The sequence below is a fragment of the Saccoglossus kowalevskii genome, chromosome 22 (assembly GCF_978046115.1).
Source record: "Saccoglossus kowalevskii chromosome 22, keSacKowa6.1, whole genome shotgun sequence".
NCBI classification, from domain to species: domain Eukaryota; kingdom Metazoa; phylum Hemichordata; class Enteropneusta; family Harrimaniidae; genus Saccoglossus; species Saccoglossus kowalevskii.
The window spans coordinates 19324922-19349434 of NC_140662.1; the positions used below are offsets into that span (position 1 = coordinate 19324922).

Genomic DNA, 24513 nt, shown 5'->3' on the forward strand with positions numbered 1-24513 from the left:
CTTCACACATCGCAGTTCAGACAAAAACACACTGAAAAAAAAACGATATTGGCTAACAACCAACCATATAACAGTAAGTAAAAAAAATATTCATAAATAAACCAAAATATCAATAAACATATACTGGAGTTTATATCTACATTAGATTTTAATTACGTTGACTTAATTGCCACTTTTGTGTCCTTGTAAAATTTTTCAAGTGGTTATTTTTAAGTTGAATTAGAGCTCTGGTCTTTTTTTTTTATTTTTTCACTAATTATGCTTTCCTGTGTATTGTTTGTACATCTTTATTTTGATTGTTATGTTTGAGTATTTTTGTTTTTATTTAATAGTGCTGTGTTTTCTGAAAGCAATGTAGTTACATGTACATGTAGTACCTATACTCATCTGGAAAATGTTAGGATGGAATGAGAGCCCTAGTACATCAGTTTGTTGACACGAATCACTGAAATTTCAAAATATTAAATTGAATTGATTTACGTTGCTTGCAAATTTTTTTTTGTCTACAACTACTCACTTAGCTGGAGTATACATGTATGATTAAAGCACCCACCTCGTCTTGCTTCCAATCCCATCCTTTCCTTCCTCTATAAACATAAGTTTGCAGATGCGGAACTAGTGTATGTAAACAACACGGGGAACACAGTATTAGAAATCATCTTTGACACTCCCTTCCTTCTAAACCAAAATGAAGCAATGCCTTTTGCGAATATTTTAATTAAAATGCTGTCTATATTGATTTAGATAAACATCACAAGTACTATATTTACCTTTATGCAAATGTGCATAAAACCATTAAACATTTATTCATAGAAGAAAATAAATGTCAACATTTTGATGAGTACCGTAAAATCTGTATTAGAAGCCGCATCCCTAATAGAAGTCACACCCATTCTTTTTGAATAATTGAGAACCAAAAATTCGTCATTTCTCATATGTGTAGATGCTCTAATAGAAGCCTCATCCCCTCTATTGCATTGTACCATTTTAATAGAAGCCGCGGTTTCTAATACAGATTTTACAGTAGTCATGTTTTGAGATGAATACTGCCGCCTAGAGTTCAATATACTGGATGCTTTTGTTTAAACACTCAATACTGCCCTCAAACATCATATGGAAAAATGATGTAATTTGGATAGAAACACCATTTGTTTTTAAATTGATATGGAATTTCAATACTTATTTACATAATAAATTGAGAATGTGATGTTTTCTTGCCTATAGTAATGTTTGAAAACTTTTAAAAGAAATTATGCAGATTTATTTTGTGAAAGTTTTAGTGGTAAAAATGTTTGGTTAATTTAACTGTACCACATGGTTGATGGAAAGTTTTAAGTTGCTGCGTAAAAACAGAATGTGTAAAGAAAACTAATGCTCTTTTGCTGAATTACTGTTGTCTGTATTGCTTATTGTAGGTGAAATATTGACTGTTTTTTTTACAGCAGATTGTTCTGCCTACATAAAATTCTCTGGTTTGAAAGAAAAAAAGTTCACTTCATAATTGAATTTGAATACTCACTAGTTTTTATAAAAGCACAATTAGTTATTTAGACACAATAAAACCTAGCTCGTTCTTCATTAGGTCTGATACTATCGACACAACAAACCCATTCCCTTCATTCTTGTAAATACTTACATGTATGGCAGTTGAATCTAACCAGCCAATCAAATGCAGTGTATAAACCTCATTTGAATACTGTACATTGTAAAGTTATTTCATTAGCCAATAGAAACCTCTCATTTCAGTTTGAACTGTGAAATTTTTAAATATTTATAAAAATGAAAGAGAATGGGTTTATTGTGTTGATAGTAGAGTAAATGTATATTGTACATATATATATATATATATATATATACACTCCTGATTATGTATCGATGCCATCTTATTTTTTTTCAGATTTCCGTTTTTTTCATTTGATGCTATAACTGAGAACCATCCATACTGGATACAGGGTATGGTGGGCAGGTTGTGATTCAAACTGGCTTCAAACAAGCTACCAAATATTACAATCCAATCAGAACACAATGACGTCTTTACCAATGATTTATTAACACCTGGAGATGGCGTAAATGCCAGAGAAGTTAGCACTTTAACAGGTGAGTAAGAGAAATGATTCAGAGTTCTCATTGTGAGTTCTGAAAATAGTGTATGAAGGGATGATTCAGTGAAAATTAAATCTAGCAAATATACCTTTTTTTCTATTTTACATTCAACTCATCAAAAAATAGTAAAAATAAACTTCCTACAAAAAGTCTTTTACAGTATATCAGTTAGTCAATATAAACCTATGTATAAGGATCAAGAAGACACATTACGTATTTATTGTTTCACACCAGTCTCTAGTACATGTATCTTCAAAAATGTACTCAAATTATTTCTTAAACCAAGAGTTGTTTCTCGTATTTTTATTCATCAAGTAATCAATCTCTATATGAATACCACCCTGTCTATAAAGAACAATTTCTTTATTATTCATGATTTATTTCAGATGTTTGTATCAGTTCGACCATTCCAGAAGTCGAGATAATTAGCCTTTTGGAAGAAAAAATTCCCCGATATCGGTTACGAGCTGATACAATTAGTAATCTGACGTATGATCATGAAGACTGGTTATATTCTTCACACCGTAACTCGGAGCCGGATGATTTGAACGTTGCACTCTCACCTGATCTTGCTGAAGCTACTTTAAACTATTTTAGTGAGTAAACAATCTATTGTCTTATGTGTTACTATGGTTACCCAAAGATGCATCATGGGAATGCCGAAATATAAAAAGTTTATAACAGATTGAGCAAACTTTTTTGTATGGGGGTCTGGTCAAACCCTGGGGCTGCTATGTTTGTTTTTATTATTAAGGGACACTTACGTGCGTAATCAATCCATATTTGGAATTCACGTTTCCTAATATGGTAGGATGAAAATACCCAGTGCAATACCGCAAAATTATGGCATGCTGTAACTTATGGCGTTATGGTGACAGATGTATAATAATGTTACATATGTGGTGTTTTGTGGTTACATTTGAAAGTAGAAGCCTACTCGTAATTTTTGAGAAAGTTTGTCATAAATCACATGACAATGTTCATTGGTTTATTGTGTAAACTCATGGAGCTGTTGTCCCATGGCACCATTAAATAGCATTCTTTTGTGTGTTACAGTGATGTATTTTAAGAAACTTATCTTAATATTTGTCAAAAATTCTTTACAGTACAATGTATGACCCAATGTCACCAGTCCACAATTTGAGATATGGCATAATATCTCTGCCATAGGAACCTATGGTAAAAGTGTTTTAATAATAACAAAATGGCAACTATCCACTAAAATACTATCATTATTCTCTCAAAAATTAGGCTGGTGACCCCCAACTTTTTTATGGTAGGTCTTAGATTGCCTGGGAGTGCAATTTATTGCAAAATAAATGAATTTTTGGCATTTGCATTTATGAGTATTGGTAGGCTTCTATCGTTACCACAATTCATATATAGATAATATCCAATGAGTAGTCAATGTATACATGTTTTTATCAACAATACTGTAAACATAAATTGTGTGTAATGATTCTTAGTCTGTCTCTTATATGAATACCATTCATTAGACATTTTTATTACCAGTTTTTTACCCGAATATAAAGAATTAAATTTTAAGTCATCAATATATTTATGGTTACAATAACTCATTGGTTGCATTTTAAAGCGCGATGGTCATCGCGCAGCGCGTGTTCGAATTTCATGTAAAGAAACAATGTATTTTATACATCTCTATGAGTCCCATATTGAACAGAACATGGCGCGACGACGATAAAAAGCACATGTACACATATGGGTTTATTTATAGTGCGTTTCTTTATTGGACGACATCACAGCGTCCATTTCCACATTGATTCAACTCATTGCAGCAAGTTTTATAGATCTTTATCAAAGGGGAACGGCCAAGAACTACTTTGAGTCAGACCGGTGCTTTCATCCTTTGTACATGTGTATCTCAGTAATCGACGGCCAGTAGATGTTAAGTTGTGACGAAACATTAGTTCTTCTACTTCAAAACTGTCGGCAAAACACAATAGAATTTTTGAGGGCCATCTAACTACCTTCTACTTAGCCTAAACCGCGACTTACTGAGGCACGACTTAGTTTGGAGTCACTGTAGTCACAATCTCGCGTTATGTATCGTAGATGAAATGTTTGATGTTAGATTTGTTATATATCAAAAATATCACATGGCTTTATCATATGGAATTTGTGTGGTACATGTGATAAACTGTATAACTGTGTATGTATATTACCTATAATAACAATACTCTTTTATAAAAATCATGACTAGCCAAAGTGAAAAAATGATGAGGTGGGATAAAGATGTAACAAACAAACACTCTCAAAACTAAAAAATAAACAAATAAAAATCAAATTTCAAATTTCAGATTATATTAGACAGACACATGGAAACAAAACAAATAGAGCACATACATTTATTCGACATGTCACCAACTTGTATATGTATAACTTTTAATAGAGGCAGCCCCCTTTAGTTAACTTTGATTGATTCATTTGTTTATGTGATTTTTAATAGAGGGAGCCCTCTTGAGTTACCTTTGATTGATTCATTTGTTTACCGGTATGTGATTTTTAATAGAGGGAGCCCTCTTGGGTTTACTTTAATTGATTCATTTGTTTATGGGATGATGGCATTAAAACCTTGTCACTTTCATTGTGGACATGTCCTGCTTTGTTATTAGTGCAAATGAGATGTTTCGGGAGAGTTATATTTCTTCAGTGACTGAGTGACAGACAATAAAGTGTGACTTGTCGTATGTAATTATGCCGAAGGTGATTTTGAGTGTGCAAAAAAGTGTCATAGTACATAAAGAGTAAAATATTCTTGTCTGAATGTAAACGTTGAACCACCAAAATTAATCTTTGTCATAAATCTTTGTACTTTTTCCTGATATTGTCAAAAACTTTGATTATTAAGACTAGTAAAAAATTGTCTAAAATTAACCAAGAAATTATATAAAAATGCAGAACAATGTGCTATTCTAAGAATTACTGACATAATGCCAGGATGATTCTTGTATTATTATTATTAAAAGCAGATACAGGTTTAGTGTATTCTTGATTTTGAAAAACAAATTGTCCTAAGCTTAACATTTTAAAAACATTTTTATTTTGGTGAACTTTTGGATTTATTATAACCAGTATCAAATTCATTCTGAATTAGATATTGTTATTAATAAATAATATTACATGCAACAAACAAACACCATTTTAAAGTTCTCAATGTTTTGAGAATTACCATGTGATTTCTGATTGCTTTTTAGTAATTTTTCTAATAATACAACAACAAAAACATGTGTTTGCGTAAAATATTTATTTAAACTGCACACTGATGCAGTGTGACAACCCAGGTTTTAGGGACTGGGCTTCGGATAACCCTCCAGCAGTTGACAATGGCTAATTGTGTTACTTTTCAACCTATTGCTAAAAGTGAAATATAGTAAATAACATTTCAAAGTAACTATTCCAATTGCTTGACGTTTTGAGCAATGGCTCTTTATCGAAGAAAATGTGAAGAAATGGAAGAAAATGTTAGGTAGAAATTATTATATAGGTGGACTGTAAGAACACGTACAACAACTATAAATTGGAATCACTAAAAGATACAACATGTATATGCGCATTGCGGCACTAGGCAACTAGGTCTAGAACTCAGAATTATTCTGCAAAAATGGTACATTAAACATGAGGAACACATATATTGATATAAAGTGTCTGTTGCAGTAGCACATTAATTTTCTACACAAATCTGACAAATTCGTATTTTTTTATTTTTCTTGATTTATGAGTGGCTAAACCAGTTTGAACAAAACAATAAATGTAAAACTATTCTGTTCCTAGCGAAAGCCAAAAGCATAGCCACCTATCCTTATTTCCTGCCCTCCATCCCTCCAATATGAGTTTTGTGCATAGTCCCTAGGAAGCAGATAACCCCACCACATGTAATACTGTGGAATACTTTATTTTCGCTGGAATTAATTTTCGCTGAAAAGGCTTTTTGGGCGTTTTGCTGGGAATTTATTTTCACTGATTTTTTACGAGTTTAATGTGAAATATAGGAAAATAAGTATATTCGCTGTATTTTATTTTCACGGAATCATCCCTTCAGCAAAAATAGCGAAAATAAATTCCAAGCGAAAATAAAGTATTCTACAGTACATATCGTTTCCTACTACTGTAGAGTAGTAATAATTCAGTGAAAATAAAATCCAACGAATATACCTTTTTTTTCTATATTTTATATTCAACATGTCAAATATCAGTGAAAACAAACTCCATACAAAACACCCAAGAAGTCTTTTCATGAAAAAAGTTTTTAACAGAACTAAAAAAGCCTGTATGCTAATATTACCCAGAATGCACTGCACAGTGGCAGTTTATTTAATTAACATAATTATTTTAATACATTCTCCAACATTTCATTAATAGTGATCAGAAAAATTATCCTACTAAATATATATGGATATGTTATTATGGAAGTTGTTAGAAAGTTTTTAAAATGATATTTGTAAATGCATGTTTGATTTGTCACCATGACCAGTTTTGTGTCTTGTTCTGTATATTCATACCTGTGCCACACTTTGCTCTATACCAAGTTTCGTAGCGTATGCTACAAAGCCAATTTTTGTAAGTCCTGTAATAGGCCTCACGCAGGACTGATATCAAAATTAAAATATAGAAATTATAATTAGTATGTTAATACTTATAATTGACTACTAGTATTGTGTTATAGTCCAAGTTTCTAAACTGGATACTTTTTCTAATGCTCAAGTTTTCCCAGTCTTGGTCATTTCTATAAAGGCCTAGCCAAAAAAAATGTTTAAGCTCAAATTACAGTATTATTATTTAAAATGGAATTTTATTTTTATGGGGGTTGAAATGTTTTACAGTGCATACATTTTGCAGGTTTAATCAATTTGTCAACAGAGGCGCTGTGCCGTGTTGAAATACAATGTGAGTGAAAAATAAGGTGTTCTGTCACTTTGTTTGGCATTTTGCACATTGACTAACATTATTTTTTAAAGCTTAAAATGAAATTTTTTCAGAAATTTTTGAAACTGATTATAATTGTGACGTAAAATTTTAAAGGACATTTTATTCACTGCGTGTGGTCTTGCTTTGCTCTATTAGTGTACTGTAAAATACTTTATTTTAGCTGGAATAAATTTTTGTTGAAAGGACTTTTTAGATGTTTTTGTATGGAATTTATTTTCACTGATTTACTGATTATAAAATAAAATATAAGAAAACAGGTATATTCGCTGGATTTTATTTTCACTGAATCATTCCTTCAGCGAAAATAGCGAAAATAAATTACAAGCGAAAATAAAGCATTATAAGGTATGCGATTACATACATTAAAATGACAGGAATATCTGTGGTCCAAAGAAGTCATATTTTAGTATCGAAGCGTACAATAAATACAATGTTTAGTTTATGTGGGTTTTTATTGTAGATACACTTATAATAGAGCAAATAACGCTGACTGAATAACATACAGTGTTCTGTTGTTGACCTTTTAGATTATGGAATGTCAAACCACTTGGTCTGAGCACAGTCCCTCTATCACCTGTCTAGTTTAAGGTGTGAATCAGCTGTATTAGTGGGACAATGCTCATCCACAAACCATGGTTACTTTGTGGGTTATACAATTATAGTGGTTTGGTCAAGATTTTAATGTTTTTGGCAAGAATGAAACCCATTTTATTTCACATTTTGACAGTACATATCGTTATTCTGCCTGTTGTATCTTTCCAATATGTTTTGACATTTGTGTCCCAGACATGTGAATGTACTCAATGTTTCTGTCCCTGTTATTCTTTTTGAAAATATTAAAACAACGACAAATTCTGGAAAGTTCAAAGTGTGTTAAATTTGGTCGTCATATAATTTTAAAGATACTGTAGAATACTTTATTTTCGCTTGGAATTTATTTTCGCTGTTTTCGCTGAAGGGATGATTCCGTGAAAATAAAATCCAGCGAATATACTTTTTCATATATATTTTACATTAAACTCATCAAAAATCAGTGAAAATAAATTCTACACAAAACGCCCAAAAAGCCTTTTCAGCGAAAATTAATTCCAGCGAAAATAAAATATTCCACAGTAGTTTGTTCCAAAAACGTCTGCATTTTAAAATATTAAATGGTGATGTCTTAATAATGGGATAGTTCTCCAATATTTATGTACTTCAAAGAATAAAGTTGAATGTCATAACAAGAACGATTTTGTGCTTTTCGTTTCGTACATGGTTCATTACAGTTTCCACAACATGTGCATAATTGTTTCTGCTCCAATTACCAGTGAATGGCATAACTCGGTCATACAAAATGTGTTTGTTGGTTTGAACAACCTGTTTCGAAATTGGTAAGGTAGTTTAACTGTATTTTAATATTAAATAGATTGCTAAAGGGACAAAATCCCCAAATAACTTCTCTTGATTTTATTATGGCTGACGACATGTCCCGGTACACATACGCACTGACACCAGAATCTGTAATTTAATTATATGCCGCTTATTTTGGGTTGCATCACAGATTGTATAACTTCTGGAATACTTATCGGCAAATGTCAATGGTTAATTTACCTGCTACGAGCATTGATACAATAGACCGGGGTTAGAGGGACTGTGGTCTGAGCCACTACCAAGAGTCAATCAAGCTTGGCGTGCACTGTGAAACCTTCCTTTATGACTGATATGTGCTTTGTATTTCTTTACTCAAAATAATAAAGAAATCTAGACAGTCTGTCTTGCACTTGTCTTAGTCAGTAAACAAGTACCGGTACATGTACACAATCAACATTTTATGCAAATTTGTTATTACCCAGAATGCAGTTTACAAGTTTATTTCACTTTATTTATAACTTATTTATACCAAAACAAAAAATTATGAAGTAATTGTAATTACAAATTAAATTCCCACTAAAATTTCCAATTTATGGATATGTTATTATTGAAACTATTTAAATGTTCTTAGAATTAAATTTTTATGTTAATATCCAATTTGTCACCACAACCAGTTTTATGTGTTGTTCAGTATATTTGTACCTCTTCCAGATAGGAATGTTTTGTACTAAGTTTCGTAGCGTATGCTACAAAACCAATTTTTGTAAGTCCTGTAATAGGCCTCACGCAGGACTGATATCAAAATGAAAATTAGTTTAAATTGCCTTTAATTACTTTTTTGAAATGTGCATAGCAAATGAAACCTTGTTAAAGGGGAACCGCTCAATCCCATGGATTGCACCAAAGAATCATGGGACACTATTGTTTATGTTATTTACAATGTTAATCTATCTTTTGTTATCCATTGTTATTTTAATCCAGAAAGTAAATTTGTTGTGAAATTAATCTTAACTGGAAGGTGCCCCTTTAAGGGACGACGTCAAAAGATTGATGTCGGATAAAAAACTTAATTCCTTTAGTTTTTTTCCAAACCCCCCTACCCCCCACTGAAACTTAATTGATAAATATTGGTCATGGCGTCAGACTACATTCACCATTAAATACAAATTGATAATCAGACAGTAGTATTACATAGCAGTTGGTTGTCGGGTGGGTGTAAAAAGATTTTACAAATGCACCTCATTTGACGCACAGATTTACACCCGAACCAAACCATTTTTCTGTTTTTTTTTCCCTTTTCGGTTATTTCTGTCCATGATTGGATAGAAAAAACCGAACTACAAATACTCCAACATTTTTTTGACTTCATTAAAAAATAAAATCGTTTTTGTCGGATGGAAACTTTTTGAGGTCAAAACCCCCCACCCCCAAACTAAAGGAAATAAGTTTTTTATCCGACATCGATCTTTTGACGTCGTCCCTAAGTATGTAGAAAAAGAAAATGTCTTTCTGTCTAGCTTCCCATGTACACAGGCTTTGAAAAGTTTATACCTTCTTGAGGTTTCATAAACCTAAGAAATTATCTTTATCTATGTGATTATTTGCGCAATTTCTGTGGTTATTACATTGAGGTTTTGTTGTCGGTGAGATTAATTCCCTATTTGTAATTGTGCATTGAATGGTATAATGAAGTCTGTGGTATGTGGGTCTAATCCTAGTCTATTGCAAACAATCTAAAGATTTTATTTGTATTTCTTATAAAAGTAAAGCATAATGCTCTATACAATGTACCAATACAGATGTCACTTGGGTGGGTTTTATTTGTATTTCTTCTAAAACGTAATGAATACCATAGTATACAATGTACCAATGTCATTCATACAATCTTTGTGAAGGGCAGAAAGGTTAGTACAGGTATGCTTTATTACACAGTGTTGGGCATGGCAAACTATAACAAAGGTATTTTTTTTCTGATATTTACTTTTCTGTGGGTCATTTACTTTTCAGAGTAATCGTGTGTGATCTGTTTTCAATTGGAAGTGAAAGTGACGTAAATTAACGTCGCCCAACAAATTCATAATATCCAATGATGACTGGGGAATGACTAGTGGAAGCTCAGATACATATTTGTGATACGGTAAAAAGAATAATTATTCACTGGGTTTTAATTTCGCTTATTTCGCGGACTGGAAAATGCGCTAAATTAAAACCCAGTGAATATATAAAATTTAGAATAGATAACATTATCTAAATGATAAAACCGTGAATTTGAAACCCACTGAATATGCCTGAAATGGTAAATCAGCAAAATTTAAACCCAGTGAAAATTAGTCATTTTACAGTATATGCAAATTAGATAACTAGAATCATATCATTTTCTCATACTTGACCGGAACAATATTATTTACCGGTAGTCATTATTTTTCATTTGCATCTTAATTTTAATTGGAAAATAATTGACAGATACATTTGTACTACATTGAAGTCAGTTGAGACATGTACTTTATTTATAAACCTAAATTTATTATGATATAGGTAATAGTTACCCAATGTATGTGTAATGATGTTCTAATGCGTTTTTATTCATGTCGGAGGATTACACAGAATATCGAGAGAAACCTGCTTAGCCAATTGCAGTTATTTTATTTGGATTTGAACGAGACAAATTTTAATTAAAAAAAACATGCCTTTGCTGACTTTAGTGTATATAATAATGAATGATTTTGTAGGATATCAACTTACAAACAGTGATCTGTCGTGACCTTTGACCACCAAAGTCAACTTATGTCACCATTAACAAAATAAAACCCACATTTTTTTTCATAAATTTTCAAAAATGTCGATTACAACCTGCAGTGAACTAGAGAGAGTCTAATTGGTCCAAAATATACATGTATCTATAAAATATTGCACCGATATGCTGGTGTAAAAAAATGAGACATTCAAAAGGTGAGAGATTGATGTATTTGTGATCCGTATAGGGTTTCATTTTAAAAATGGTTTGTGTTCAAAAATAGGCCTGTTGGACTCCTATGGTTAATCGTCCATTTTGACCATCATTGCCTGCATAAGTCTGATAATAGTATCATATGACCTTGTTTTTTTTAGCTCCGCTGTCGACTTTGTCGAGCGGAGCTTATCATATGAGTGATTGTCCGTCGTCGTCGTCCGTCGTCCGTGTCAATGTTTTACTTTTTCGACTTCTTCTTGAAAACCACAAGCCTGAATGCTTTGATACTTGGTGTATATGTACCTTGGGTAGACCTCTCTCAGATTTGTTCATTTCATGATGATATCTTCAATTCTCTAATTTTGGTGAATATTTTTGTCATTTTTGGTAAAAAATTAAATTTTCGACTTCTTGTTAAAAACCGCAAGTCCAATTGCTTTGATATTACATATATAGGTACTACATGTGGACCTCTCTCAGACTTGTTAATTTTGTAATGATATCATCAATTTTCTAATTTTGGTGAATATTTTTGTTATTTTTGGTAAAAAATTAAATTTTCGACTTCTTGTTAAAAACCGCAAGTCCAATTGCTTTGATATTACATATATAGGTACTACATGTGGACCTCTCTCAGATTTGTTCATTTTGTAATGATATCTTCAATTCTCTAATTTTGGTGAATATTTTTGTCATTTTTGGTAAAGTGATATTTTCAACTTCTTGTTAAAAACCGCAAGTCCAATTGCTTTGATATTACATATATAGGTACCACATGTGGACCTCTCTCAGATTTGTTCATTTTGTAATGATATCATCAATTCTCTAATTTTGGTGAATATTTTTGTCATTTTTGGTAAAAAATTATATTTTCGACTTCTTGTTAAAAACCGCAAGTCCAATTGCTTTGATATTACGTATATAGATACTACATGTGGTCCTCTCTCAGATTTGTTCATTTTGTAATGATATCTTTAATTCTCTAATTTTGGTGAATATTTTTGTCATTTTTGGTAAAAAGTGATATTTTAAACTTCTTGTTAAAAACCGCAAGTCCAATTGCTTTGATATTACATATATATGTACTACATGTGGACCACTCTCAAATTTGTTCATTTCATGATGATATCTTCAATTCTCTAATTTTGATGAATATTTTTGTCATTTTTGTAAAAAGTGATATTTTCGACTTCTTGTTAAAAACCACAATCGTTTATGGTGAAAAATTATATTTTTGAATTCTTGTTGAAAACAGCAAGTCCCATAGCATTGATACTATGCATATTGTTCATTTTCTAATGATATCTTCTGTTCTTTAATTGAAATGTGCATTGCTAACAGCGGAGCTATCTCAGCCGAGAGGCTGCTTGTTTCTGATAAATTGAATGTTTTCTCTGGTCTGTATTGGTAAGCATAGGATTCATAATGTAATATGATACAGTGTCAATCTAAGTGTTTCCTGCCAAAATGTTCTCTGTGATTGACTGCCTTGTTGCCATAACAACAGCTAATTACACTTATCATGCATTCTGTTTACATTGTATAGTAAAAATAGTGAACACTAACCTTTGCTAATGAAATTATCAAAAATATTGCTGCGAGCAAAATTAAAAATTAAAAAAAAAATATTATTAGGTTACTAGTATTGTGGGTTGATTTTTACAAATGATTATTTTGGGTGTGTTACTGAGTAATCAGCATAGCCATTGAGTCACTGAGTTCCAGAGAAAGCAATATTTATTACTAAACTTCCTTATAAATCATTTAAGTCACATGGAAGTAAAAACGTGAGTTGAACTGGAAGCATTTCGAGCCTTTTTCGTATGTTAATTAGGTTGGAATTAGCATAAGAATGGGGTATTGTCCAATCACAATACAGTCAGGGATTTTCAATATATTCACGTCTGTACGTAATGGCAGACTAGTGTTGAATGTGCATGTTACGCTATGAGGACATGAACTCTTTGGATATATTATGTCTTAGAGGACTAGATGTCTCAGCTGGTTATTGACATTGTAACATATCAGACACACGTAACCATGGTGTCTGCTCTTTCAATTTACTGCATACTCTCATTTCTGTGTTCGCTGTGATGGATTATTACCTGTATAAGCAAGGAATATCACCACCGACCACTTGCGCCTTAACCACAGTGACTTGTGCCATTCCAACAGGTAATAAACATGTTTTTATTTTGATATCATGTAAGCATGAAGGTACGCCTAATTCGTGACCTACTATGAGGTCACTGTATGAATGTGATTACAAATTGTCCATTCATTAGGGAGCTCCCATTGTTATACATATATGTACTATTGTTTTGAACACTGCAAGCATAAGACTAGCATCCTGTGTTGATATCGTGAACCATGTGACCAGGGATGTAACATTATCCCATGGCTTGAAATAAACAATGTTTCTTGAAAACCTGCTTTTTTAAACATTGCAGGTCATAAGACTAGCATCCTGTGTTGATATCGTGAACCATGTGACCAGGGATGTAACAGTATCCCATGGCTTGAAATAAACAATGTTTCTTGAAAACCTGCTTTGCTATCAGTTTTAAGAATGTTTATTTGTCTTTTAAGGCTATGCCTAAGCGTTAATGCAAATACATAAATGTCACATTGCTCAATTTGTATAGCACACTTATACATATAGGAACATTTGTAACCATTGCCAATCCCTCCGGGGAATGTGTAAGTGTTAATATATTATTATTATTATTATACATGTATCTTTGAAAACAAAATGGTTTATGTGAAAATGAAGTAATATTTTTCATAAATTTCTTTTTACTTATTTCATGTTCATTAATTTTGTTACTAGCCCTATAGTTATTAGTGTGTGAATCGTATGCGACAATATTTACGTTATTTAAAGCTCATTTTCAATAGAAGTACATATACCCAAAAATTGCATTTGCTGTATATTGAATCATTAAAATATTGCTTATTTTGACTATAGATTTATGTAAGTGTATGCGCGACTATTCGAACAAAGACAGTAATTTAATTTCAAGTCCTGTATATGCCTACATCACTTCTGATGTGATTACACTGTACTGTGAAACCAAATCCTACATAATCTGGAAATCTGTGCATTGACAGTTTATTATTGCCATGATATCTTTCCCCACAACAGACCTACATCTCTGTCATCTCTGAAACAGATAATATGTATTTTACTTACAGTTATATATATATTTATTCAGTACCATTGGCCATAGGCCATAATGTACACACTTAAATGTAACACAAATAAATAAATAGATCGTTTGACAAGAATAATCACTGCTACTGCTTGTCTGAATATTACAAACTTATACTTCACCTATGAATACCAAATTAAATTTATATTTCAGTTAAAATTTCTCTCCAACAAACTATGACGTTTTTGTAAAGAGTAGAATACGTATTTTGCAAGATTTTGTATTGTATGTGTATTTTCAGATTGCAGTAGCAAAATAAATTTCCATTCAAGCGCTGGGCAATAGTAAAACTTGTCTATAAAACGAGTTCTAATTTCCTCAAATTTGGGACATTGTAATAGAAAGTGGAACTCGTTTTCAATGAGATTACAACCAAGAGGACACACTCTTTGGTCAAGTGGTATTCCCAATGCCCTACCCTTTTCAATCATGAGCTCATGAGCAGATATTCTAAAACAATTAAGTGAGAGATTTTCTAAAAACACTTATAGTAATAGAATCCAGATATTTTTCCCCGACTAATAATTTTTTAAATTTAGAATAAGTGCATAATTTTGAACTACCGGTATTACCAATCTGATCATGCCACTGTTGCTGGGAAATATCTAGACACCGTTGGTTAAACTGTAGCAGAAAACAATTTGGGTTATTCACATACTGGCTTTCCCATACGTGTCCAAAACCAAAATTACATAACAAATCCTTATTTTACTTACATGAATATTGAGACATTTATTTCGATAAGTCACAGATTATCTCATTGCAGATTATGTTTGCTTCTTATTGTGCCACATAGGGAGGTCAATATACTCATAATCTTGTAGACCATGTGTGCATGTGTTAGGATATTCTCATAAGTCTTATTAATATTGATCTTTTATCTGCTTGTAGTAATAGTGTAATGAGAAAACAGTGCAAAATGGCAATAAAAAACGCATTCTGTGGCAGGATTCTATTTCTGTTACGCACTATAGGGCTTCTGTGTTCTATGTAAAAAAAGGAAAGTGTCCAACTTTGACATCATTAATGTGTAACGTGTGTAATGTGACATTGGAGATACTCAAATAAGAAAAATAAAAAAAAAAAGGTTCATTTTGAGAAATATTGAACATTATAAGAAAAAAGTGCAGAAAAAATTGGTGATGTATAGGTTAACATTAATAACTAAGGTACGATGTGACACTCAATGTCCAAAACTGTCGCCTGGCACAAAAAAATTAAAAAAAAAAAAAAAAAAAAAGGTACCGTACAATGTAGAGGAGACTCCATTCCTATTCATCAACTGTAAGTTTGACATGACTAACATGACTATAAATGTACATGTATTGTACTTTGGTTACTCAAAATAATCAGACAAAACAAGATTACATTACATATGTCAGCATATTGCTATAATTAGCTTGCAAAAATAAAGTGCATTATGGTGTACATTGTAGGTATATAATCAGGTACATTTATGTCATCGTACAATGGTCGGTTGAAACAAAAAAAAAGTATTTACTTTTCAACAATGTTTGTATTACATTTGTATCATTTATTTTCAGTGATATTTAATTTCACTATTTTGATGTTTTGAGCAATTTCACTGGGTTTCAAGAGCTCACGAACTTTTCAACGAAACAATGAGTTCTATTGGTACTCTATATGTTCAGGGGGTTTAATTTAGCGAATTTTAAATATCCGTAAAAATATCGAAATTAGAAACCAGTGATTAATTAGTGTGTGTACAGTATATGCCTGTCCTCACAATTATTATGTATAATCTTTGTTTTAATTCGTTAAATGAATATGCAGATATATTTATGCAATCCAACTTATCGTTTTATTATTTTATCGTTTCAAGGTGTATTTCTACACCAAAATGACTGTAAACCTATAGTAAAGCATGTACATTCATTTGGTTGTTTACAGTCAGCTCGATGTATGTCGGAGTAATTTCTGAATCATTTATCTGTGAAGCATTGTAATTGAAACATGCAATATTTGTTAATCGCTTTATTCATTTCGTTTTATACAAGTTCAATAATACTGTATTCTGACTTATACATTGTTGCAAAATACGGATTCTGAAGTGAGACGACGACATGAATGCGAACGTGGTAGAAACCACCACAGTGTGTTCTTTTGTTTCAATTTTTATATTCATCCAATTAGAAGTTTTCCCACTAATTTTCTTACACGGTCAAGAGTTTATCGATGTATATCAAGGGCATACTGCCAATTCTGTATCATTCTTACAATTTGTGTTATATCGTTGATATCGAGTTGTAAGTCTCCGGATTGCCAGCGGGTTTTCCGTTAGTGAATAAATTCTGAGTTTTCATTAAGTCGTTCTTCTGTGGTGATTGGTGCTGATTGTGTAGCAGATAATTTTGCATACTATATTTCGTTACATTTCCATAACCGCAACGTATTGTCCCCCACAATGTATACATCATTTGGCACGTATATCAAACACGACAGACTGCTCAGGATTTGAGTATTACATGATGTGTATATTAGAAATAAAGTTTATATTTAAGTCTAAATAAAAATATAACAGTTATAATGTCCTCATGCTGTGATCCAACAATTTCTATTGCAATGAATTTATTTAAATCTTAGAATTATCAGGCAATATCTCTCATTTTATATACGGTAGCTCATTTTTAGTGATATTTTTAACTTTTTCTACTATGGAAACTAGGGTAGTTCTCTCTCATTTGTCCATTTCATGATCCTATACATGGGTTTGGTAGTTTTCAAAGACAACTATTATTTTTGTTACAAAAATGTGGTTTTTATATTTTTGAAGAGCTGATTATTGATTTGAACACTGGATCAAACAATGGAATCATATCATGATATTTTATATAGAATAGAATAGAATAGAATAGATTAGTTTCTTGCCCCTGTGAACCAAAATACCCTAATGCCTATAGACCATATTATATCATTGATATATTCCAGTGTACCATAATAATAATAACTTTATTACACTATCGAACCATCAGCGGGTTCAGTATGGTAAATAACAAGTATTATAAGACTAGGACAATTCTAAATACAATACAATACAATACTATACAATACTATACAATACTATACAATATAGTAATAGAAAATACAATAATAAAAAATAAGAATAAAATAAAGACTGAGTTAAAAAATAAATGTTAAAAATAATTACTAGAATGAATACAATTAAAACAAAAACTGATCTAAATAAAGTACTGGTAATTTAGTCCTACCAGCCCCCTCCCATAGGTGAAGTGATTCATTATTTTGGCTTAAATATTGTGCTTTTTTAAAAATTTTGATAGAGGTATACTGTTATTTTCACTATTGATCTACAATCTACCAAAGTACACTTAGAGCATATTATATCATTGATATACCCTGATGTACTGTAATCTACTAAATTACCTTTCAGTAAAACATGCTATGCAGTTGGTATTTTAAAATTTATAAATATGTCACTGCACCGGAAAGAAGTGGAACAGTTCCTATTTTGGTTTTTATTTCCTGCCAGTAGAAGATGGCTTCCTTTAAAAATAAACCAATGTGATAATTAATGTTGCAAGATTTCCATTCCCATATCCTAGACCCTGGATTCCAATCTCTGTATTTTAAGAATTTAAGCTACCTGCTTTAATTTTTCTGTACGTAGTAAACCATTTTAGGTTTATACAATGTAGTGTGTGTGGTATACATGTATTCTGTGGTGTCATGTGAGCAACTTTTTATGTTCAATTCTGGCTTACAACCACCTGGACTGCTTGAAACCATCATTGGTGAAAATAACATGATGATGATAGCCACCCCCTTCTGAGATCCCAACATTAAGTCTCTGAAACATTGAATCCCAGTAACAGGATATAACCCAGCATTACATTGATACATTAACAGTTCATTACACAGACTTGTCTTGTATTCAACTGCAGGTTACACCAGTCTCAAAAAAGGTGTCAGCCACTCTTCAGAAATTGAACCTAAATTGCGAAGTCCTCCATTGTTTTAATTCTGGACACTGTCACCACAAACTTAAAATGTCTTCTAAAACTGATCTAAAATCAACCAAAACTTTATCCAAGATAGATGCATGTTTTTTTTCAACTGTGATATGGAAAATTAAAAAACATAACTTAAAATAAATGAGTAAAATATTTTTAAAAAAATCTTCAGAACAATCTTGCCAGTAAAATTAATGTAAAGTCCAACAATATAACCATAAAAAAAACAAAAAACGTGTTACTTGAAAACAGGAGAGGTTAACAGTTGAGCCCAGGGCTGTATGGAAAATATATTAGCCCCCACCACCACCCAGTTAGATTTACTATTATGATTAGGAGTTGAATTGAAGGTCAGTCTGTTTCCCAGGGCCAGGCCATGAAAGCACTGTCATTGTAGATTTGTGTCCCTAGGGGCAGACCATGAAAGCACTGTCATTTTGTGTTCCTAGGAACAGGGCAAAACACACAGGTGAATTGAAGGTCAGTTTACAAGAATGTTGTACTCAATGCCACCTAAACTGTAAGCATCACTTTTCTGTAAGTGCCACACCCACTATTATAATCATTGTGCGATATTTCATTTAGACTTGTTTTTCCAAAATTGGAAATAAATGATTACGATGTTGTTGGTGACGCCTGATACACAGGTGTTAGAAAGGATAACGTCCGATATGTAGTAATGAAAGACTGCTGCAAGCGATGTATAAATTAGATTTACAATGCATGTGTGAAATGAAGATTAGATGCGTGTGTACGTACTGAATGAATAACACAACCATGACGATAAACATAGAATATGAAGTCACCTTTAAATTAATGTTTCTCTTGCATCTGATATATGTGCATTTTATCATGTTATAGTATACAGGAGTTCATTAGAGTAGACTTAAATTAATTTAGTAATGGTTTGAGAATGATGAATTTTATTTTATTTTATTTTTTTGTTAGCAATACAGTTAATAATAATCATCATAATCGTAATCATAATCGAAATATACTGTGGAATACTTTATTTTTGCTGGAATTAATTTTCTCTAAAAAGATTTTTTGGGCGTTTTGCTTGGAATTTATTTTCACTGATTTTTCATGAGTTTAATGTGAAATATAGGAAAAAAAGTGTATTCGCTGGATTTTATTTTCACGGAATCATCCCTTCAGCGAAAATAGCAAAAATAAATTCCAAGCGAAAGTAAAGTATTCTACAGTACATGTATATGGGAGAACCCAAATCCAATGTGGTGACAATAGTTGCATCACTGAGGTTTTTATTTCATTAATATTCTAATTCTGTGTCATGTACAATGTATAATACATGTACGTATAGAATACATTCATTTGAATTCATTGCATGATTTCTATAGTTATTCAGCTTACAATATTATCTTGCTTTGAACTAAGACAACAAAACCTACATTGTACATTGTAAGTATTTTCCTTTAATACTAAATAGTTTAGGCTTTTTTATATTCATATTCCCATGTATAAATCTTTATACCTTTCTAATTAATGCATTTAAGTATATACTGTACTTGTAGATCTACCAGTATATGTAATTATGCAAATGTAGTTAAATTAAAAAAAAATTATAATTTCCATATCCTATTTCTTCATTTCTTGTGTAACCATGGCAACTATGAGTGGATGGGCAGGTGTCCCGGAGGAATATCGGTAGTACAAATGTATTATACGACAGAATTCTATCTATTATTTTTTTCCCTTAGGGGTGCTATAAAGTATTCTTGCTCTGAAACTAAAATATCTAGTTATTTAAACATTGTTGACATTTATACTACATGTACCAGTTATTAAACTAAACGCAAAAAATATAGCTGTTGATGAGTTAACACTCTGATATCAGCTTAGGTCTGTTACCATAGCAATCGTCTGATGCTAATCATTCATTAATCAGATTTTGAAATAGACAGACAATAGTAGTAGTGGAGGTAGTGAATATGACATATTTGCATGCTTCCATGACAACAAATTTGCATATTTTCTCAGGTAACTCACTTGCATACTTCTGAGGCATCTAATTTACATATATCTATGGCAACTACATTTTGTAATGCAACTCATTTGAATATTACCGTTCACATGATTTTCAAGAAGACTGACATTACATTGTATGTTGCATTTTTCTTCAGTTGCTACGTTCAAATGAAAATTCTAAATTATTAATCCAAGTAACACTGGTTGAATTATTGTTTATATTTACTGACATTGTGAACGATATATATTTGTAAAAGTGTGTGTTACCCCAAAATAATTAGACAGATTTTGAATATTTACACTGTATTTATTTTCACAACTGTTTCCAATTAAAAAATAATAATTTCAGTAACTTTCACTATCTCAAATTTGAAATAATTACCAAAATGTGAATTTTTAAGTTAAAATCTAATCTAGCTATACATGTATGTGAATGCTACTATAAAATTCACTGTAGAATACTTCCTTTCTCTATTAATTCAGATTTAAGGAAATACCTAATAAAACTGGCAAATAGAACACAATGTGTTTTTTGTTTATTTACGTACACAATGTATGTGTCACTTGTAAAATATGTAAATAACAATAAATTGTCATTTAATTTTCTAGAAATGTTATTGAAATATGTAAGCATTGATTCACATATTTCAATAACAACAAAATTTTAACCATATATGTGGGTTTTTTTTGCATTACGGCTATACATGGAAAACATAATTAAGAAAATTGAAATCTTTGGGGTTCAAAAGCAATGTCTGAAAAAGTATTTTTCAAAATTATGTAAACAACACTAAATATCGCTCCATGAATCTGTGAGTGTTGTCAATCCTGAATATGCAATCATTCGTATGGCACTAGTCGGCATCTTTACATGCGTGCCTTTCAAATTATAGCGATTGAGACAGTTACATACTGTAGAATACTTTATTTTCGCTTGGAATTTATTTTCGCTATTTTCGCTGAAGGGATGATTCCGTAAAAATAAAATCCAGTGAATATACTTTTTTTCCTATATTTCACATTCAATTAATCAAAAATCAGTGAAAATAAATTCCATAAAGAACGCCCAAAAAGCCTTTTCAGCGAAAATTAATTCCAGCGAAAATAAAGTATTCCACAGTATATCAACATTTTTGCTAACAAGAAACTACTTAAATAAACCTCACAATGCGAAAATAGCGATGCGAATTTGCTCCATCGATGTACCAGTATCTGTAATCGTTGTATGCTAGTTCCAGGGCCATATTTATTGTACCACAGTTGCGGTACCGCTTCAGGTGCTGTATCACATTTGTACATGTTTTTTCATGCTCAGTTGTTTCCATGTCTTAGAATTACGTTTATAATATAATGGCATTAAACTGTCGTAGAAGTCTGGTATACCACTCTATTTTGACTAATCCATTCAGCAGTGGCTTATTCTTTCAGTAATGCATATGAGGCATAGTTGTTTTGCTTTTCTTGTTAGCAGGTTTGCTTCAGTTATTTCTTGTTGATAACATAGCTTACTTATTCTATATTTTACCATTACCCACATTTTGGGCATAATATGAAGAGTTGAGAGATGGAACGTGTAACGTTGTGTGCTGGGTTTACATCGTGTTTACGTACATTGTATATTCATATGGGACCCATATCAAACAAAACAAATGTTTTTTCATCTATGTGCATGAAGTTGCCCAAAACCTTTTAAATTTTCGAATATTTCAATTTAAAAATTTAACTAATAACTTATTAGTTTATTCACAAGATTCATAAGGCCAGACTTTTATTATCCCTTGTTTCGCAAACCTGCCGAATGAACAGGAGCCGAAAATGAAATAAAAATAAAATTTTATTTCAGCGTAATTTCTCGCGCCCGCCGAATTGTAAGTATCATGATCAAAGTACCGAAGTCTCGTGCAGATGAGAAATAAGATTATACATGGAATAAAATTTTATTTCATTTCTTCTCTCCGATCAATGATCTCACTTACAATTCTTTGAGAATCACACAAATCTAATGGAAAAAAAGAATTAATTTTATTTTTTTGCGCCCTCCTCAAAAAATTTGCCTTATAAAAACTCGAGAAACAAGGAATAAAAAAAAGTCTGGCCTAAAGAAACAGACAGTAAAAATTAGTTTTTATGCTCTGAATCATGAAAGAATGAAAAAGATAGAACAAAGATTCTGAGGGTTCATCAAATGGACACTATTGATTTCTTATTTGAATTGAGTTGTGTTGTCGTTGACATCTCTCTAGACATATTGATTAATTCACTGTTTACTAGAAGAGACATTGATTGATAGATCTGGGACAGTCCATTACTACTGAGGGGTGCTAGGCATATATCAAAAACACTGCTAAAATGATGATATAGTAGATACTACAACAATCCTCATTTCAGATTATTGAGGCTGCATATTTTTTTAACAGATAGTGACTACTTTTTGGTATATTTATATAAATACACATTGCTAAGTAAAAGCATTATAAATGTTGTCCCCCAGTTTTATAATGGTTTCTGCCAAACCTACATTGCCTATTTGTATATATGTTATTGTAATTTTCCTTTCTCCACAAGAAACCTCAATTAGTACGTAAATGTGACTAATAAAATATTTATATCTTGGTCTGGGTCAATATATATAAAAAGAGCTGACAACTCATGACAAATTATTGTGAATAATGTATAATGACAAATATTCTTCATATAAGATTTGATCTCTTTAGGCATGGAAATATAATCAATAATAATTTTATGTTTGTTCATTAGAAGTTATTAAAGAAGGATAACTATAAACTATAATGTGAGGTCAATAAAAATTATAAGTATAAAGTGGGAAAATTATTCTGACTTTTTACAAATTTTGTATGTAATAGAAGTGCATAAACTTCAGCATCTTGGGTCTGCCACTATTTTATTAGTCCCCGTTCGGACGCAGTCCGAAAACGGGGACTTATGTTTTGCCCTGTGTGCGTCCATGCGTCCGTGCTTCTGTGCGTCCGTGATCACCTGTATCTCGAACATGCATGGACCGATTGAGTTCAAACTTCACTCATACATCACACATTATATGGGACATATGCACATGCATTTTTTTCATGATCCGATTAACGATAGCCGAATAGCGGCCATTTTAAGGCCGAAAATGCATCAAAATCGCACATTTTCACCATTCCGGACCCGGATCTCAGTTATGCATGGACGGATTTTGTTCAAATTTGGTACATACATTAAACATAATAGGACCTTGATGCACGTCATTTTTTTTTTGGATCGGGTTCGAAATGGCCGACTGGCGGCCATTTTGTTTTAAAGAATTCAGTTCTGGATCCGTATCTGAGACATGCTTGGATTGATCGAGTTCAAACTTCACACACACAAGGTACATCATGTCACAAATATGTATGTGCATTTGTTTCATGATCTCATTAACGATAGCCAAATGGCGACCGCTTTAAAGCCGAAAATGCATTGAAATCGCACATTTTCACCATTCCGGACCCGGATCTCAGTTATGCATGGACGGATTTCATTCAAACTTGGTACATACATTAAACATAATAGGACCTTGATGCACGTCATTTTTTTTTTCGGATCAAGTTCGAAATAGCCGACTGGCGGCCATTTTGTTTTAAAGAATTCAGTTCTGGATCCGTATCTGAGACATGCTTGGATTGATCGAGTTCAAACTTCACACACACAAGGTACATCATGTCACAAATATGTATGTGCATTTGTTTCATGATCTCATTAACGATAGCCAAATGGCGGCCGCTTTAAGGCCGAAAATGCATTGAAATCGCACATTTTCACCATTCCGGACCCGTATCTCAGTTATGCATGGATGGATTTTGTTCAAATTTGGTACATACATTAAACATAATAGGACCTTGATGCACGTCTTTTTTTTTTTCGGATCAAGTTCGAAATGGCCGACTAGCGGCCATTTTGTTAAAGAATTCAGTTCTGGATCCGTATC

The 24513-nt window shown here is 31.9% G+C and overlaps 1 protein-coding gene and 1 long non-coding RNA gene across 3 annotated transcripts in view; one reads left to right on the top strand and one right to left on the bottom strand.

Moving 5' to 3' along the window:
• Positions 1-432: 432 nt before the first annotated feature.
• The window catches only part of LOC146729103 (uncharacterized), a 47366-nt gene continuing 23285 nt past the window's right edge, over positions 433-24513 (bottom strand). Inside the window, exon 3 of the long non-coding RNA XR_014928203.1 lies at positions 433-615. This is a non-coding gene — a long non-coding RNA (uncharacterized LOC146729103). The remainder of the gene's footprint in view (positions 616-24513) is intronic.
• The window catches only part of LOC100368448 (trafficking kinesin-binding protein 1-like), a 79492-nt gene continuing 56955 nt past the window's right edge, over positions 1977-24513 (top strand). Inside the window, exons 1-2 of one of the 2 annotated variants that reach the window (XM_085495640.1) lie at positions 1977-2097; positions 2490-2699. Coding sequence is in view for 1 of the 2 variants with exons in the window: in XM_085495637.1 (XP_085351763.1) it covers positions 13447-13528 (82 nt within the window). In the remaining variant the exon portion in view is untranslated. Of the gene's footprint in view, positions 2098-2489; positions 2700-13227; positions 13529-24513 lie in introns of those variants that run through there. The other variant, XM_085495637.1, reaches the window with a different exon arrangement.